Source organism: Zerene cesonia, chromosome Z (assembly GCF_012273895.1).
Source record: "Zerene cesonia ecotype Mississippi chromosome Z, Zerene_cesonia_1.1, whole genome shotgun sequence".
In the NCBI taxonomy this organism is placed as follows: domain Eukaryota; kingdom Metazoa; phylum Arthropoda; class Insecta; order Lepidoptera; family Pieridae; genus Zerene; species Zerene cesonia.
The window spans coordinates 10741723-10755759 of NC_052122.1; the positions used below are offsets into that span (position 1 = coordinate 10741723).

Sequence of the window (14037 nt, forward strand, 5' to 3'; positions counted from 1 at the left end):
TCGATCATTCGTCAATCATTCAATACTTGGTGCACTGGCAATTACGACTAATCGTGCTTTCTGTCCTTTTCATTTCACGCGACATAGAAGAGGATAGATATATTATATAAATCTATAAACCTCGCCTAAAATTGTACGTGTAGGTGAAACGTTATTTTTTAACCCTGCATGAATATTATTTCACCTTCACATATGAGTCATGCTTTGACCTTTAATCAACTTTAATATTTATTTTCCACAAATTTAAAACAATTCAAAAGCAATATTCATATGAAACGATCTCTAATACGTATAGAAATATTAATACAATAACGTATATTATAATATCTCAGATAGTAAAAATATAATATAAAGAAAATGTACATTACAATAAAAAAAATCAAATAATCAATTACTCGATAATTTTACATACTTAACATTACATTTCATATTATAGCTTATATATTATAGTTAAGTATTAGCTTAAGCGCATTGCTAATATTACTGAATGAGTGCTTTTTTTTAATTACCATAGAAAGATATGGTACGGTATCGGATGGGGATCTACGGTAAATTTCACAATATTTAAAACACTGCAGTTTTATAAATTATGCGAATACGATACTTCTGGATGGTTTACAAAGAAAATGTTACGTCAATTTTTATTTAGAGTACAACTATTAACAAAAAAATGTAACATGAGATCGAAATCTATAGTTACTACTGCACATAAAAGATAACGTTGTTTAAAAATTCGCTTAAATTCGGATTTTCAGTATCTTAATAACCTGTATTATAGAGCTAAATGAGTTAAGAATTTTTATGAAATGTATAATGTTATTTCGGAAGTATAGATTCTATATGTGTATTAAGAAACTCAAAAACAATTACCACTCTATTTAACATATAAATGCCATAAAATTCGTGATCTAATCTTTATTTAAGTCGTCGCTTTAACATACTTTACCTATATTTTCATATGAATCTGTTGCCATTGGTGCAAGGCTTAGCAACAAGGCCCTAATTAATCTTATCTATTTATTACCTATACATATTTCTTAAATGGAGACGGGCGTTGACACCTGTGCCACAGCTAAACAAGCTTTTAAAGGTGTCATCGTTCATTTTGGTTTGAGTACACTGTGTAATTTCGTTACAAATAAATAATTTTGAATTTTGGAATATTCTATTTCAAGTAATGGTCATTAATCGTGATACTACTCTATATAAATACTATGCCTACCGGAGGTTATATTAAGTAGAAGAGTTACTTCTACTGTAAATAGAACATAAATGTTTGGTAATGGCAGCTGAACATAGAATTGAAACCGCAATAAATAACATAAGATTCTATTTGTTAAATACATTTAATTGTACTTAACGCAATGATATTCCGGTCAATAGTATGACAAGTTTCAATTGCATTATCACATGAAGTGTTTTCTATTATAGTATCAAATCAAAGTACATCTACTTTAGATTATTCATACATACATATTCATGTACCTATCAGTCACACTGACAATAAATTTAATTATATAACGAGCTTTTATTAAATAAATGTACGTATAATACAAATGGTTTAAAACCTTGTGAGCACCTGTTTTAATTCGTAACTACACCGTCCGTGTTAGCACTATATTATATATCATGATTCACATACATCATTATCAGTCTCTTAAGAGTAGTACATATAAAAGAGATATAAATGAAAAAAAAAACACTGACAGTAGAGACTCGGTCACCATTTAACCATGAGATATTGTAGGAAAGATTTATTTCTCACTGCTATATGAAAAATACGAGATATAAAGTTTCCGTTCTACGAAACAATTTTATTAATGCAACAATTTTAATGTATGGGTAATGTGTAGTTCGAATACCGACATTTGTTAAATAATCCTTATATATATATATATGTATGGACAGTGCAATTGGCTATGCATTAGTTGATTTTATTGATCCTTAGTCTGTTTCAGTGTACACCTGTCTATTTACAGATAAAAAAGGAATGCTTAATACTTCAGTTTAAAGGTAATAATGGCATAAATACTACATAAAAATACTATGAGTTCTTATATCGTATTGTTGGTTAAAAATATAAATACTGAAATTTGCTGGAATTATACGTTTCATACATATCACTTTATATTATTAATCAAAGTTGCCTCCCCCGTGTGTCCCTATGTTGGTATGTTTGTGTGTACGCTTAGATTTTGTAAACTACACAACGGATTTTGATGGGTTTGTTTGTGGGATGGAGTAATTCAAGAGGAAGGTTAATATATATAATAACATGTATTAAACTACTCCAAATTTAACGCATACGAAGCCGCGGGCAGAAGCTAGTAGAGAATACATTATATTCACATTGGCAGTGATTTCTAATGCAACGGTCAACTAAGTGAAATAAATGACATACAATTAATCTAAAATTAATAAAACTACGTTCGAAAACATAATACGAAGTTCGTCAAATATATTTCACTATGTTTGTTCACGTGACAACCAATTGTTTGATAAGGCACCTCTGTGTCAAAGTTGAATATAATTACACGTGTTAACTCAACTCCGAAAACCTAGTTACACGAATGTAACTAGGTTTTTACGAATAAAACTGTAGAAGAGTGCAATTCTGTATATTGAATAAAAACAAAGACCTACAAACAAGTGCTTGTTACTTTGTAAACAATATAATTGATGAAATTTCATGTCTGTACGTTGTCGAACGTTCACGTAAAAACTATTTGGATCCTATAATATAATATAAACGTTTTTTAACACGAGTTTCTTTTCAAATACATACTTCTATGAAATTTACAACTCCCGTTTTTATGAGAATAGCTTAAAATTTAATAATCCATATCTTATTTGAATAATAATAGATTTCTTTAGAATATCACAAGTTCGTTTTGGCCCAAAAGAAAAATAGTCTTATTGAAAATAAGTTATATTTATCTTTCGTCCTTGTCTATCTTACGGCTCAATATCGTCTCTGTCTCTCAATAACATCATACACCCTCGTCTACATTGTCTTACCTCATAACCTAATTGAAAATTATCAATCACTTATCGAAATTTCTACTTATACTATATACTTAAAATATCAACAAACATATAACATAATTAAATGATAGCGAATCAAACAGTATGTCCATAGATTGAAATTTCTACTAGTTTGCCATCTAAATATGTATAAAATATGCATGAACAGAAATTCCATACAAAGAATTAACACATTTGTTCGTATAACTAATCTCATTAGAAACATTTAACGATTACATACTGATACAAACACATACATAATACATACAGTACTTAAATATTAGTGGCCTTTCAATTTGCCAGCAGGCTATTTCAATATGTTTATAACAGTTATTATAATTACATAAACGTTGAGGTTTTGAGTGATTAAGGACACAGATATAGCCAGAGAATCGTAACGTAAACCTACTGGTATACGTAATATGTATGTAAAAATTTCATTTCTTGTTAGATTCAACATATAAATCCACCAATTTACTATAAACATTAAGTTTATTTAGTTAGTTCCCAAGAGAGTGAATTTATTTTTCTATTCTAAAAAAATTCGCAGTTTATAAATCATTTGAATGGCATAAAACTTAAAACTACATAGTTACTAGCTTAATTTATCATTAACTATATTAAATAGTTGCAGCATCTTCTCATTTTTGAGTAAAATAATGCGGAATCAAAGTATCATCCAGCCATTTGGTACATAAAATGTGGTTACTTAGATCTAGAAGTATTGGAATTGATTTTCAATAGCTACCTTCGAATTATCACTTTGCCGCTCTCGTTTCCACATATAAGATACTAACACATACATAATACATACAGTGGAAAAACAGCATTGAAATACGTTTCAATTTTTCAATGATCCTAGTCATTTTATATGAAAAATTATTGATATTCTACAATGTTCATGTGTTTATAGATCGATGACAGATATTTTCTGATTGTGAGTTAATTACCTTGTGAAATGACTCAAAATGTCGACAAAGATACGAGGTAAATCTACGAAATCACCCATTTTCAAAACTTCCAGACAACTTTTCAAATAAAATTACCAGATGACTGGACTAGAAATGAAACACTAATCTCAAAAACGCGTATTTGATTATCATAGCTAAAGAAGTCCCTCTCAGTAATTAATTATCACATAAACTTACAATACAAACAATAAAATATGTGCAGGAGGAATTAACAAAAAAGTACATTAAAAAAATGTACATTCCTTTTTGATTTCTCAAGAAAAATATTTATAAATGTACACATTTATACAACAAGAAATAAATTTACCACCCTAAACAACAAATCAACTTTTTCATTCCATACTCACATAACCTAAACAAGGTCATCCTATAACAATTGAAATCCAGCTCAACAAAAAACAATCCTTAACAATCAATAATTCGGCAACAGATCTTTGATATTTGTGAAATTGTTAACAAAATGCGGCCACGTTTTAATAATATCGTACAACTTATCACCAGGGCTCAAGGTCGACATCAGTTGTCTATGAGCTAAGAGTTTGTAGTCTTTGGCAAGTTTTCCCATTTTGACACCCCTAGCTATTAATTTCTGGCACGCTTCGATCTGTTGCTTTGCGGGTTGGTAGTTATTAAACGTGCCTATAAAAGCTATGCCGATGGAATATTTGTTATAGCCCTGCGTATGAGCACCGATGTAGTCCCAACCGCGGCCATAGTACACGGAGCCGTCCCCCCCCACTAGGAAGTTGTAGCCAATGTCGTCCCAACCTCGCGATTCTATGTGAAACGTTTGAATCACGCGCACGCGCAGAACGCATTGACTCTGTAACGAAAAACATACTTATTATAACATTACAGCATATTATAAAGGCGAGTGTGTTTTTTTTGTTAGTTTTTCTTTGATGTTGCGTTCGTATTTAAGACTGGAGATTGTTAGGAGGCCAGAGCAATACAGGTTACTTTATACATGAAATATCTCAATCCAATTTTCATTTTTGACTTCCTAAGTAAAATCGCGGTCTGAAACTATTATAATTTTTAAACTAAATATGTATTTATTATGGTATATTTACGAGACTAAGGACTAAGGACTACGAGGCCGTTACTTCCAAGTTCTTACGTAGCTTATAATTACTATTATTGTAGTTATTTTTTTCCTTCAAACGTCCAACGCATGCACACAACACACAATATGGGCATGCTTAATACAAATCATAATATAATTTACATTATACATGTAAATGAAATGATTTATATATATGGTATATAATAAATGGTATGTAGTAGTCGAGCACGCTTCGGCACGAATTGGGCCAGCTCGCAACGGGGAAGTACCACAGAAAACCGGCGTGAAATAGCATACTGCTGTGTTTCGTTCGGTGAGTGATCCGGAGGCCCATATCCTTTTCCTTACCAGCCCAGTCCATTCCTTTATTCCTCTCGTCAATTTTTTTTCATCCCTCTCCAATTTGAAGTCGGCAATCCATTTGTAGAGGCTTAGGGTCTGCAATCGACCTTACGCCTCTCCAAATGTTCATGGGCGGTGGTAGCGCTTACCATCAGGCGACCCACCAGCTCCAATGCCGACAGTGGCAAAAAAATACACGTGGTATAAACATCATTTCATTATTGAGTAGTGTGTTATAATAAATTTCTGTTTTAGCCTTATTCCATATATATCCATAAATATGAATATTTAAAAATGAAAATGAACTTTCGAGTGGTGGCGACCCAAATACCTACAATAGATGCGCCTATCGCGCTTTCTAAGAACAAAACTTTCTATGTATAAATAAATACCAGTTTCACAAAAACGATCAAACAAAAAGGATATCAAAGAAGAGGATTATTTTTGTTTAAGCGTTGGTATACAAAGCAAGAAATAAACTATTTAATAACTCCGAAAATATGAAGAAATTATTGTGTGCACTCTACTGTTGTATTTATATAATATAGTTTGAAAATTAACTACAACACAACCGCAAATTGTATTGAAATATAGTGATATAAAGCACTTAATTGTTTCGTTAGTATTAACAAGTAATTCCCCTCATATTTTGCACAAAGCCTTATCAAGGGCGATGTATGTGCATGACTCATTGGTGTACAACTACACATATGCCCATTGAAGAAATCCCCGAAAATATTACTTACGTTAATTATTATTCTATTAAATGTATAAAAATACGGGGATTTCAAATAAATTCGCCAGCTAACGAAATACTTTTTGCCGTTTGGTTTATCAATTGTAAATGATTATAAATTATTGCTGCGCACATTCACTTCGCGTAGTTCTTACAAATGAGTCCACTGTGGAAAATGTGATGGCGCTAGGCGACTCCTGTCTTTATCTCACACTGGAATTACCCCTACTTTAATACGTCATAGTAACCCCATAGTCCAAGCATGAAAGTGAATCAGCGATTTATCATTTGAAATTGAAAAACGCAGTATATACGCCACTAACAATGAACTATTAGATGTTACCTAGAAGCGATTATAAAAATCAACAATGTATTAAACAGCACGTATCTCTTTGAGACAAAGTCGAAAATCCAATGACGTTCACAGCACTGACCTATGCCACTTATCAATTGTGTTATATAACTGGACATAAATAGAAACCATACCTTAATGACACTTTATACAAACAAATAAAACAATATTACACAACAGACAGGAAAATACTTAGAAATACTCACTCACAATTATAGAATGTAGATTTTAGAATCGGAAAAATAATACTAATTCGTGTAATACACAAAAAGTACATACATATACCAAATGCAAATTATTAAGTGAGCAAATACTTTAATTATACGATTCAAGAATATACGATTTTATAATTAATACTCTCTTTCATTAACCGATGTTTCCAAAAAACGAAGGACGTTCTAAATTCGACTGATCATTTTTTATTTTACGTTTTGTAAGTTGGTGATCGCGAAACGGTTGAGAATCCAAGAAATTTATTGGGGTTTTTCAACCTATTGACGTGATACCTACTCTGTATTTTTTTTGTATTTGATAGGAGAATTTTATCATTTGGTCCTATTTATTTCAGAATGTGTAGCTGTACTTCCCTTCCCCGGAACGTCAGTGACATTTGTTGGTACAAAAAAATTATTTTTCTTACAATAGTTTCCCAAGAGCACCTACCTAAATATAATGTAAAAATCTGTCTATGTTCACATCAGAAACTGAAGAATGATTATTAACACCATTATTATAAATTCAACAATATGTCTATCATTTTTTTTGTCACTTTCTATCGACTACACCAGCATCGCTGAAGACACGAAATCTTATACGGGAGTCTATTCTAATATCGACGAAAATGATAAAAGTGATTACTATATCATTAAAAATTATAGATACTTAATAATTAAACGTCTATGTTTTTAGCCTAGTACGTTAGTTGTAAAAATATATCTTTGGTTTTAGCTATTACATTTATTCGAGGCTAGTATGCAGTTATGAGTCCTTGGATCTGACAAATCTAATTCATTATTACCGTCACCCATCATATCATATCACCCCACTTTACCTGCGTCTCGCACGTTTCCGTGGCTGTGTGGGTGATGATCACCCACGGCACGGGTTGCCGTATCTTATCCAGCACGGCTTCCACCGGTTGCGCCAACCAATCGGACCTCGATACTATCCTGAGGTAATCCGGCGATATTAACAATGGGTCCGCTGAAAATTAATAGACAATATAGTTAGTGATAAGTCCTTTTGCATGATTCGATTTGCACCAATCGCAATGCTCAACAGTTATTTAATAATAAGATATTACTGTATAATCTATACTCTACATGTTTCATGAAATTACGCTGCGATATTCAGAAGAATAATACAATTTGCTAAAGCTAAGAACACATTTATTTGCGAAAAAAGCTATGCAGTCTCGAGATTCGAGCTTAATTACACGCAGAATCCATATAATAGACCAATTTATTGATATATGAAATCTGATCGTTTCATTCGCTTTGCATGGCGTTGCAGTCTTTCATTGTAATTAGCTCTCATTTCATAGTAACCAATTTGCATTGCAATTCGCAGCTGCGTTATTTGATTGATTTTAATAGGAAAGTCCGCAAACTTCCAAACAATGCAGAAAATAAGAACACATAATATGAATTACTTGGCTTAAAAATCTACAAGAAATGAAGTTGCAATGGTTTTGGCTATATGCTGCACATTCCTCACTAATGAATCAACATTAAGATACGACAATTTAAGGTAGTAATTAATCATAATGAATTTAGCAAACGCATATTCATATTAAAAATATCACTTTTCAATGGGGTTCGCATCACTAAAACAACTAGCTCGCCCCGCGGTTTTACCCGCGTAAGTCCGTGTCCCGTAGGAAAATCGGAATAAAAAGTTGCCTATATATTTTTCCAGTTGTCCAGCTGTCTACGTACCAAATTACATTGCAATCGGTTCAGCAGTTATTGCGTGAAAGAGCAACAAACACACACACACATCTTTACAAACTTTCGCATTTATAATATTAGTAGGATAGTAGGATTAACGTTCATCATAACTTGCAATGTTATGTATGAAAAATACGGTACAGTATATTATGACTCAATGATACTCATTGATTAACAAACATTAAACGAAGTACGGAGACAAATCACGGTTTACGATTGCTGAATGAATTTAGAAATAATAACGTGATTCGACGATGATTATTTTCATACATGTGCTTTGTAAATAAAACAACTGAATACGTATATCAAAGTTTTATAAGTCGGAAACATTAAAGATTCTTACGGCACGTTATAGTTAGAAATTATAACCTATATCATAAAATAGTTAGGTGTACACCTACATCGACATATACTTTTCTTGATCATTTGAAAATACCGAGAAATACGCTGCGTATTACCAGGTTACTCCGTTTGTGGTTTATTTAAATGCAAATATATACATTTCGCTAAAGCAATCACGCAACCGTGCAAAGTTCTGATCATAAAACATAACATTGATATGATATCATATTATTGACAGTTATCGGTTTATTATATTAAAAATAATTAAAGCCGTGAATGAGTGTGTGGTATATGAACAAACATAAATAACTTAAAAAAGATAACTTAAATATTATATATGAAACAAAACTACATTCAAATCGGTTTATTTGTTTCGAAGCTATAGAATCATAGACTGGCAATACACTCATATAAAACTTGCAAAACCTGTTTCGGCTGTCGAAAGTAAAACATTCAACTTTTATAAAAAATGTTTTACTAAAAATTATAAAATATCTTCAAGAATCGTGTAGATTTTATTCGCACCTAAACATACTAAATGATACAATAAATTAATCATATTAAGTCAAATGCATAATAAGTTTGTTGTTATAATCTTCAATTAAATGTTAAAATCTTAAATCATAGCTAAATTTTCTGAAAGTAATTGATAATTTTCACGAAGGGGTTAAACAGATTGAGAATGACTTATTTTTCTCATAATGAGTTTTATATTTCTGATATAAAATCAAACAAACTTATTTCACTAGTTCCACGGTAATTCACTTTTAAAATTAAATTTATTTCAATTACAATAATCTACGAACGGTTTCGGGTCATCATTACTGATGTTATTGAATTTGTTTTGTTTAACGCGATAATCTCAGAAACCACTGGACCGATTTCCAAAATTCTTACACCATATTTACATGTTCCTATTGTGCTATTGGCTATGTACGCACAACTTACCAGAGACGAAGCTGTGGCAAACCACTAGTTAATATATACTTATTCTTTCAGTGGGAACGCCTATTCTATAAATTATATTAACACATAAAAAGTGAAGTCCCGTTAGGGGTATGGCGCAGATGATAGACATCTGATTCACTGATCGATTTTCGTTATGGACAAGCGGGTCATCAGCCTTCTATGCCCTGCCAGACCGGAGCATTTTTTTTATGTGCATCCCCACCGGGATTCGAACCCAGGACCCCTCGGTTCTACGCTCACGCGTTAACCTCTATACCAAGGAGGCGATCATACCAACACATAGTAAATCCTTAATATTTTCCTCAATATACAATGGCACTTGTAATTAGGAATACATAACAATTTAATATAATAGTTATATGTTCATCAAGTGGTTAATATATGACGCATTATTATACATTGCAATATTACCCATTACACTAAAGACAGTTACAATATTTTTGCCATTCGTTTCAATTATTAAGAAATATTTACTTAAGCATTTGTAATAGTTAATAAGAATTGAAATCTTAATACAAACTAATATAACATGACCCTGATTTGTATAATCTAGTGGGATACATATTGTATACTGATGGTTCCTTTTAATAATGTTTAATCTATTACCAACTTGATGCATTAAACCTTATAGTAGTGCAATTCACATGAAATATAAACACTTTATTCATACATTTTAGCTACCGACTAGGTATCGAAAAAAATCAGAAAAAGTAGATTTTGTGTAATAATATATCCATACTAGCTTTTGCCCGCCGCTTCGCCCGTATATCCAAAGTCCAGTCTTCTAAATTCCAGACGAAAATAATATCATAAAATCGCTGCGTTGCGACGTGATTTGTGGACAAACAAACTTACTTTCGCATTTACAAAATTAGAAAGGATAAAGATAGCACTATAACAATTTCGCAGCTATATGAATATCACATAAGGAATGCAAACAACCTCATAACGTACCTGTAAAAGTGCATTGCAGGCGTGCTTGCTTTTTATTCAGAGGTTTTTCATACATTCCTGCTCTCTTCGCTTTGACATGACCAATATCCCTTGTTAGTAATGAATACGAAATCAACAGAGATGTTAATAACAACATTATGACTGATAAAACAATAATTTGTATGTTCTCATTACAGAAGCCCACCACCGCTGAGTTAACTGAAAAAAAGTTTTACTGTTGGCTCAATTGACAAATTATTCAATGTTAATGAGTTCTATAGAAAGATGATAAGGAATATTTATTGTAGCAAAAAAAACAATAATATTCAGCAAAGCTTTGTAAATGTTAACTAAATCTATATAATATGTTGCAAGTAGTACATTTGTTGAGATCCATAGTAAACTCAACAACATGGTATCGTCATGCCTATCCGTTTATGTCTTACGCCTTGTAACTTAGACTCTACAAGAAATGTATATATTCAAATAAAATAGCTGCAGTGGATACTTCAATCGACAATATCATTAATGATTGAAGACTGCATATATGATATATATGTAGAAATATGAAATGTCTATATTATACATGAATTACGGCCAAAATATGTCATAATAGCTAGGCTCGCAAGATCCTATATAATAATTTTACAGATAATTAACTTACAACTCTCCGTTGCATAGCTAACGGTGGTTCCTTGCTGCTGGTCTCCTCGGCTGGGTAAAATTAGAACTATTGCTATTATCCCCCCAATTATAGTTACACATACAGCCGAAAATGTTAATTTATGCCACACAAGTATTTCGTGCTTTTTCAAGGCTGAAAAAACAAAAATGTTACTGTTGTTATAATTAAATTCAATGCTTAACTAATTACATACAATTTATTGTATTATTAATCAATTTGATTATTGGCCATTAAATTTGCAAAGAGTCATAGTTCACTTATCATACTATATTTTACCATGTTATAGTACAAATTTAGCACTCAATAAAGTACATTTTTAATGTCAAAATATATGTTCAAACTTATATACTTTCTTAATATATTTCATACTACAATCTTGATTTAAATGAACCAAAGACAACACTCTCTTTTTTATTCACACAAAACGCAATTTTTTTTTTTTTTGAGTAAATTCCCACAAGATAAGGCCTGAGGAACCACAAATCACCACATTTTTGTGTCTTTTTCTTGTATATAGCTTATCATTATAAATTACAACAAGATTGATAGATTGATGAGTGGAACTGACCATGAATCAATTTCTAGAAATTGAATAGTACTCAAAAGTAAGCCCTTTTTGTCTAATTTATCTATCAATTGAAGGACAGTTGTTTCATTTAAATTTTTCATCAGATACAACAACATTATTTTAAATAGTTTCAATATGTATGAGTATAAAATAACTATAAATCTTGGGTTAATTTGTTGTGACCAAATAAATGTTTTGGCAAATGACAAAATAGAAATAAATTATACCACTATTTTGGTTAATTGAAAAGGTACACCAGATAGTGCCAGAAAGATGTAGCGTTATGGTCAATAATTAATTAATTTTAAGAGTTATTAAAACAGTTTAGTTTATTTCAATCTTATTCTTTATTCATTTGTTCTTAATTTACATATTTGTAAATATTCACTATCCAATCCCATAAGTGTTCCGTGGTTTCTAATTTTCATTCAACCATAAAAGTATTGTGTACAGTTTATATGTTTATTTGAATTTATTTCAATTTTAATGATTGTTGTCTTATTTAACCATAAAAGTACTCAAATATCTTAAACGTTAATCTCTATTATAATATTAAAAGCCATGAAATTATTTATTAATAATTCAATAGCAAGGTTACATAGGTGTTATTAACAATATTAAATTTGAACTGTAAACAAAATCAAATTTTTTGAACTGACAATAATCTAAAAATAATGTCTCTTTTCTATATTTACAATTTTTTTTTACATCTTGTAACCCTCTTAATATTTGTGAGTCTTTTTTATCTGTGGACTGGCTAATGTGGAAGACAATAAAGACATGTTTCAAAGGTCAAGGTTGTGGTTTAAGGACAGTATTTGGTCTGTTGTAAAGTTGCTAAAAAGTGACAATGACAAATAATACAATAATATGAAAATCAACATTCATTATTATATATGCAAAAACACTGCGCATATGCTCTGCAGTCTGCTCTTACAGTGAATTATCTTGTAATAAGACTAGTTACACTATAATTGTGTACTGTAAACAGCAATTGTATCTCAGAAATTGTGCATAGATATACTAGAAGACTACTGATCTAACACAACAAACTGTAACATACTGATAAATAAAATGATACATATCAAAATATAACTTACGAATATCGTCCAATTTTGTTCCATGAGAGTAAACTGTATCTTTCGGTTCATCTTCCTCAGTTCTAGTGTATGAACTGTTATCAACACCAGACTTGTTCTGTACAATCTGCTTTATAGTCACTGGCCCATTGAAGTATGTATTATTTCCAAACTGTACATTTTCTGACTCCACTACGGATATACTACCAAATACAGGCACTGTTGATTTCTGCACTAGTGATGCGGGCAGGGCAGATAAGGTATCCAGCGTCCTTGAGGCACTTGGCTCAACAAAAGTTCTCTCATCTTTGTCTTCGCTGTCGCTCAGTTCCGTCACTTGTAAATCACCCAAATCACCTTCAACCCTTATACCGTTACTATCACAAGAGCTTACATCGTTATTCCGAGCCATTTTATTTAACAGAAGTCACTTTTATATTTTCATCTTACACAAATTTCGAAAAACCTGCACTACGAAACAATAATAATGATTAATTACTGTGAATAGACAATTCCCAGATTAACAGACACAGATTACATTTTAATAACATTTACAGACCACCGATAAGATTTTTTCTTTACAAAAAACAAGAATTCTTTTGTACCTACCACTTCCGTAGGTATCTAACAAGTTAGCTACTAATAACTATGCGAAAATGATTTTTGAACGTGAGAAATTGCCACGAAATAAGTCCCGTAGACGTAACGTTGTCAAATGTCAGTGCATAAAATAATATTGCCATTATAATTAAGTTTCTTAAGAATTGGGGAATATTAACATGTAAGCAGTTTTTTAACATACTACTTCATTGTGTGTGTTGAATTGCTTATGTATCCATTTTATGAAAGAGTTATCTTTTCGATAGAAGAAAATAAAAACAAGAACTATAAAATAAATTATGTGTGCATGAAGATTTTCTATCAGTCATTTAGCACCAACAAACTAGTTTTTAATATTGGAGTGTGGTGTATGAATTGTCTACACACATGAATTTAAGTATTTCTATTCAACCCTGTGTTC

At 31.3% G+C, this 14037-nt stretch overlaps 1 protein-coding gene across 2 annotated transcripts; it reads right to left on the reverse strand.

Moving 5' to 3' along the window:
* Nucleotides 1–4262: 4262 nt before the first annotated feature.
* LOC119835670 (peptidoglycan-recognition protein SA-like) lies at nucleotides 4263–13655 on the reverse strand. Of its 2 annotated transcripts, XM_038360637.1 has the most exons (5): nucleotides 13038–13655; nucleotides 11349–11501; nucleotides 10706–10903; nucleotides 7543–7694; nucleotides 4263–4818 (listed from the first exon to the last, which is right to left on the reverse strand). In XM_038360637.1, the coding sequence occupies exons 1-5, from the start codon at nucleotides 13426–13428 to the stop codon at nucleotides 4408–4410; spliced, it is 1305 nt and encodes a 434-aa protein (XP_038216565.1). In that variant the 5' UTR covers nucleotides 13429–13655; the 3' UTR covers nucleotides 4263–4407. The 2 variants fall into 2 exon arrangements, with proteins under 2 accessions (XP_038216565.1, XP_038216566.1); XM_038360638.1 differs by lacking the exon at nucleotides 10706–10903.
* Nucleotides 13656–14037: the final 382 nt, after the last annotated feature.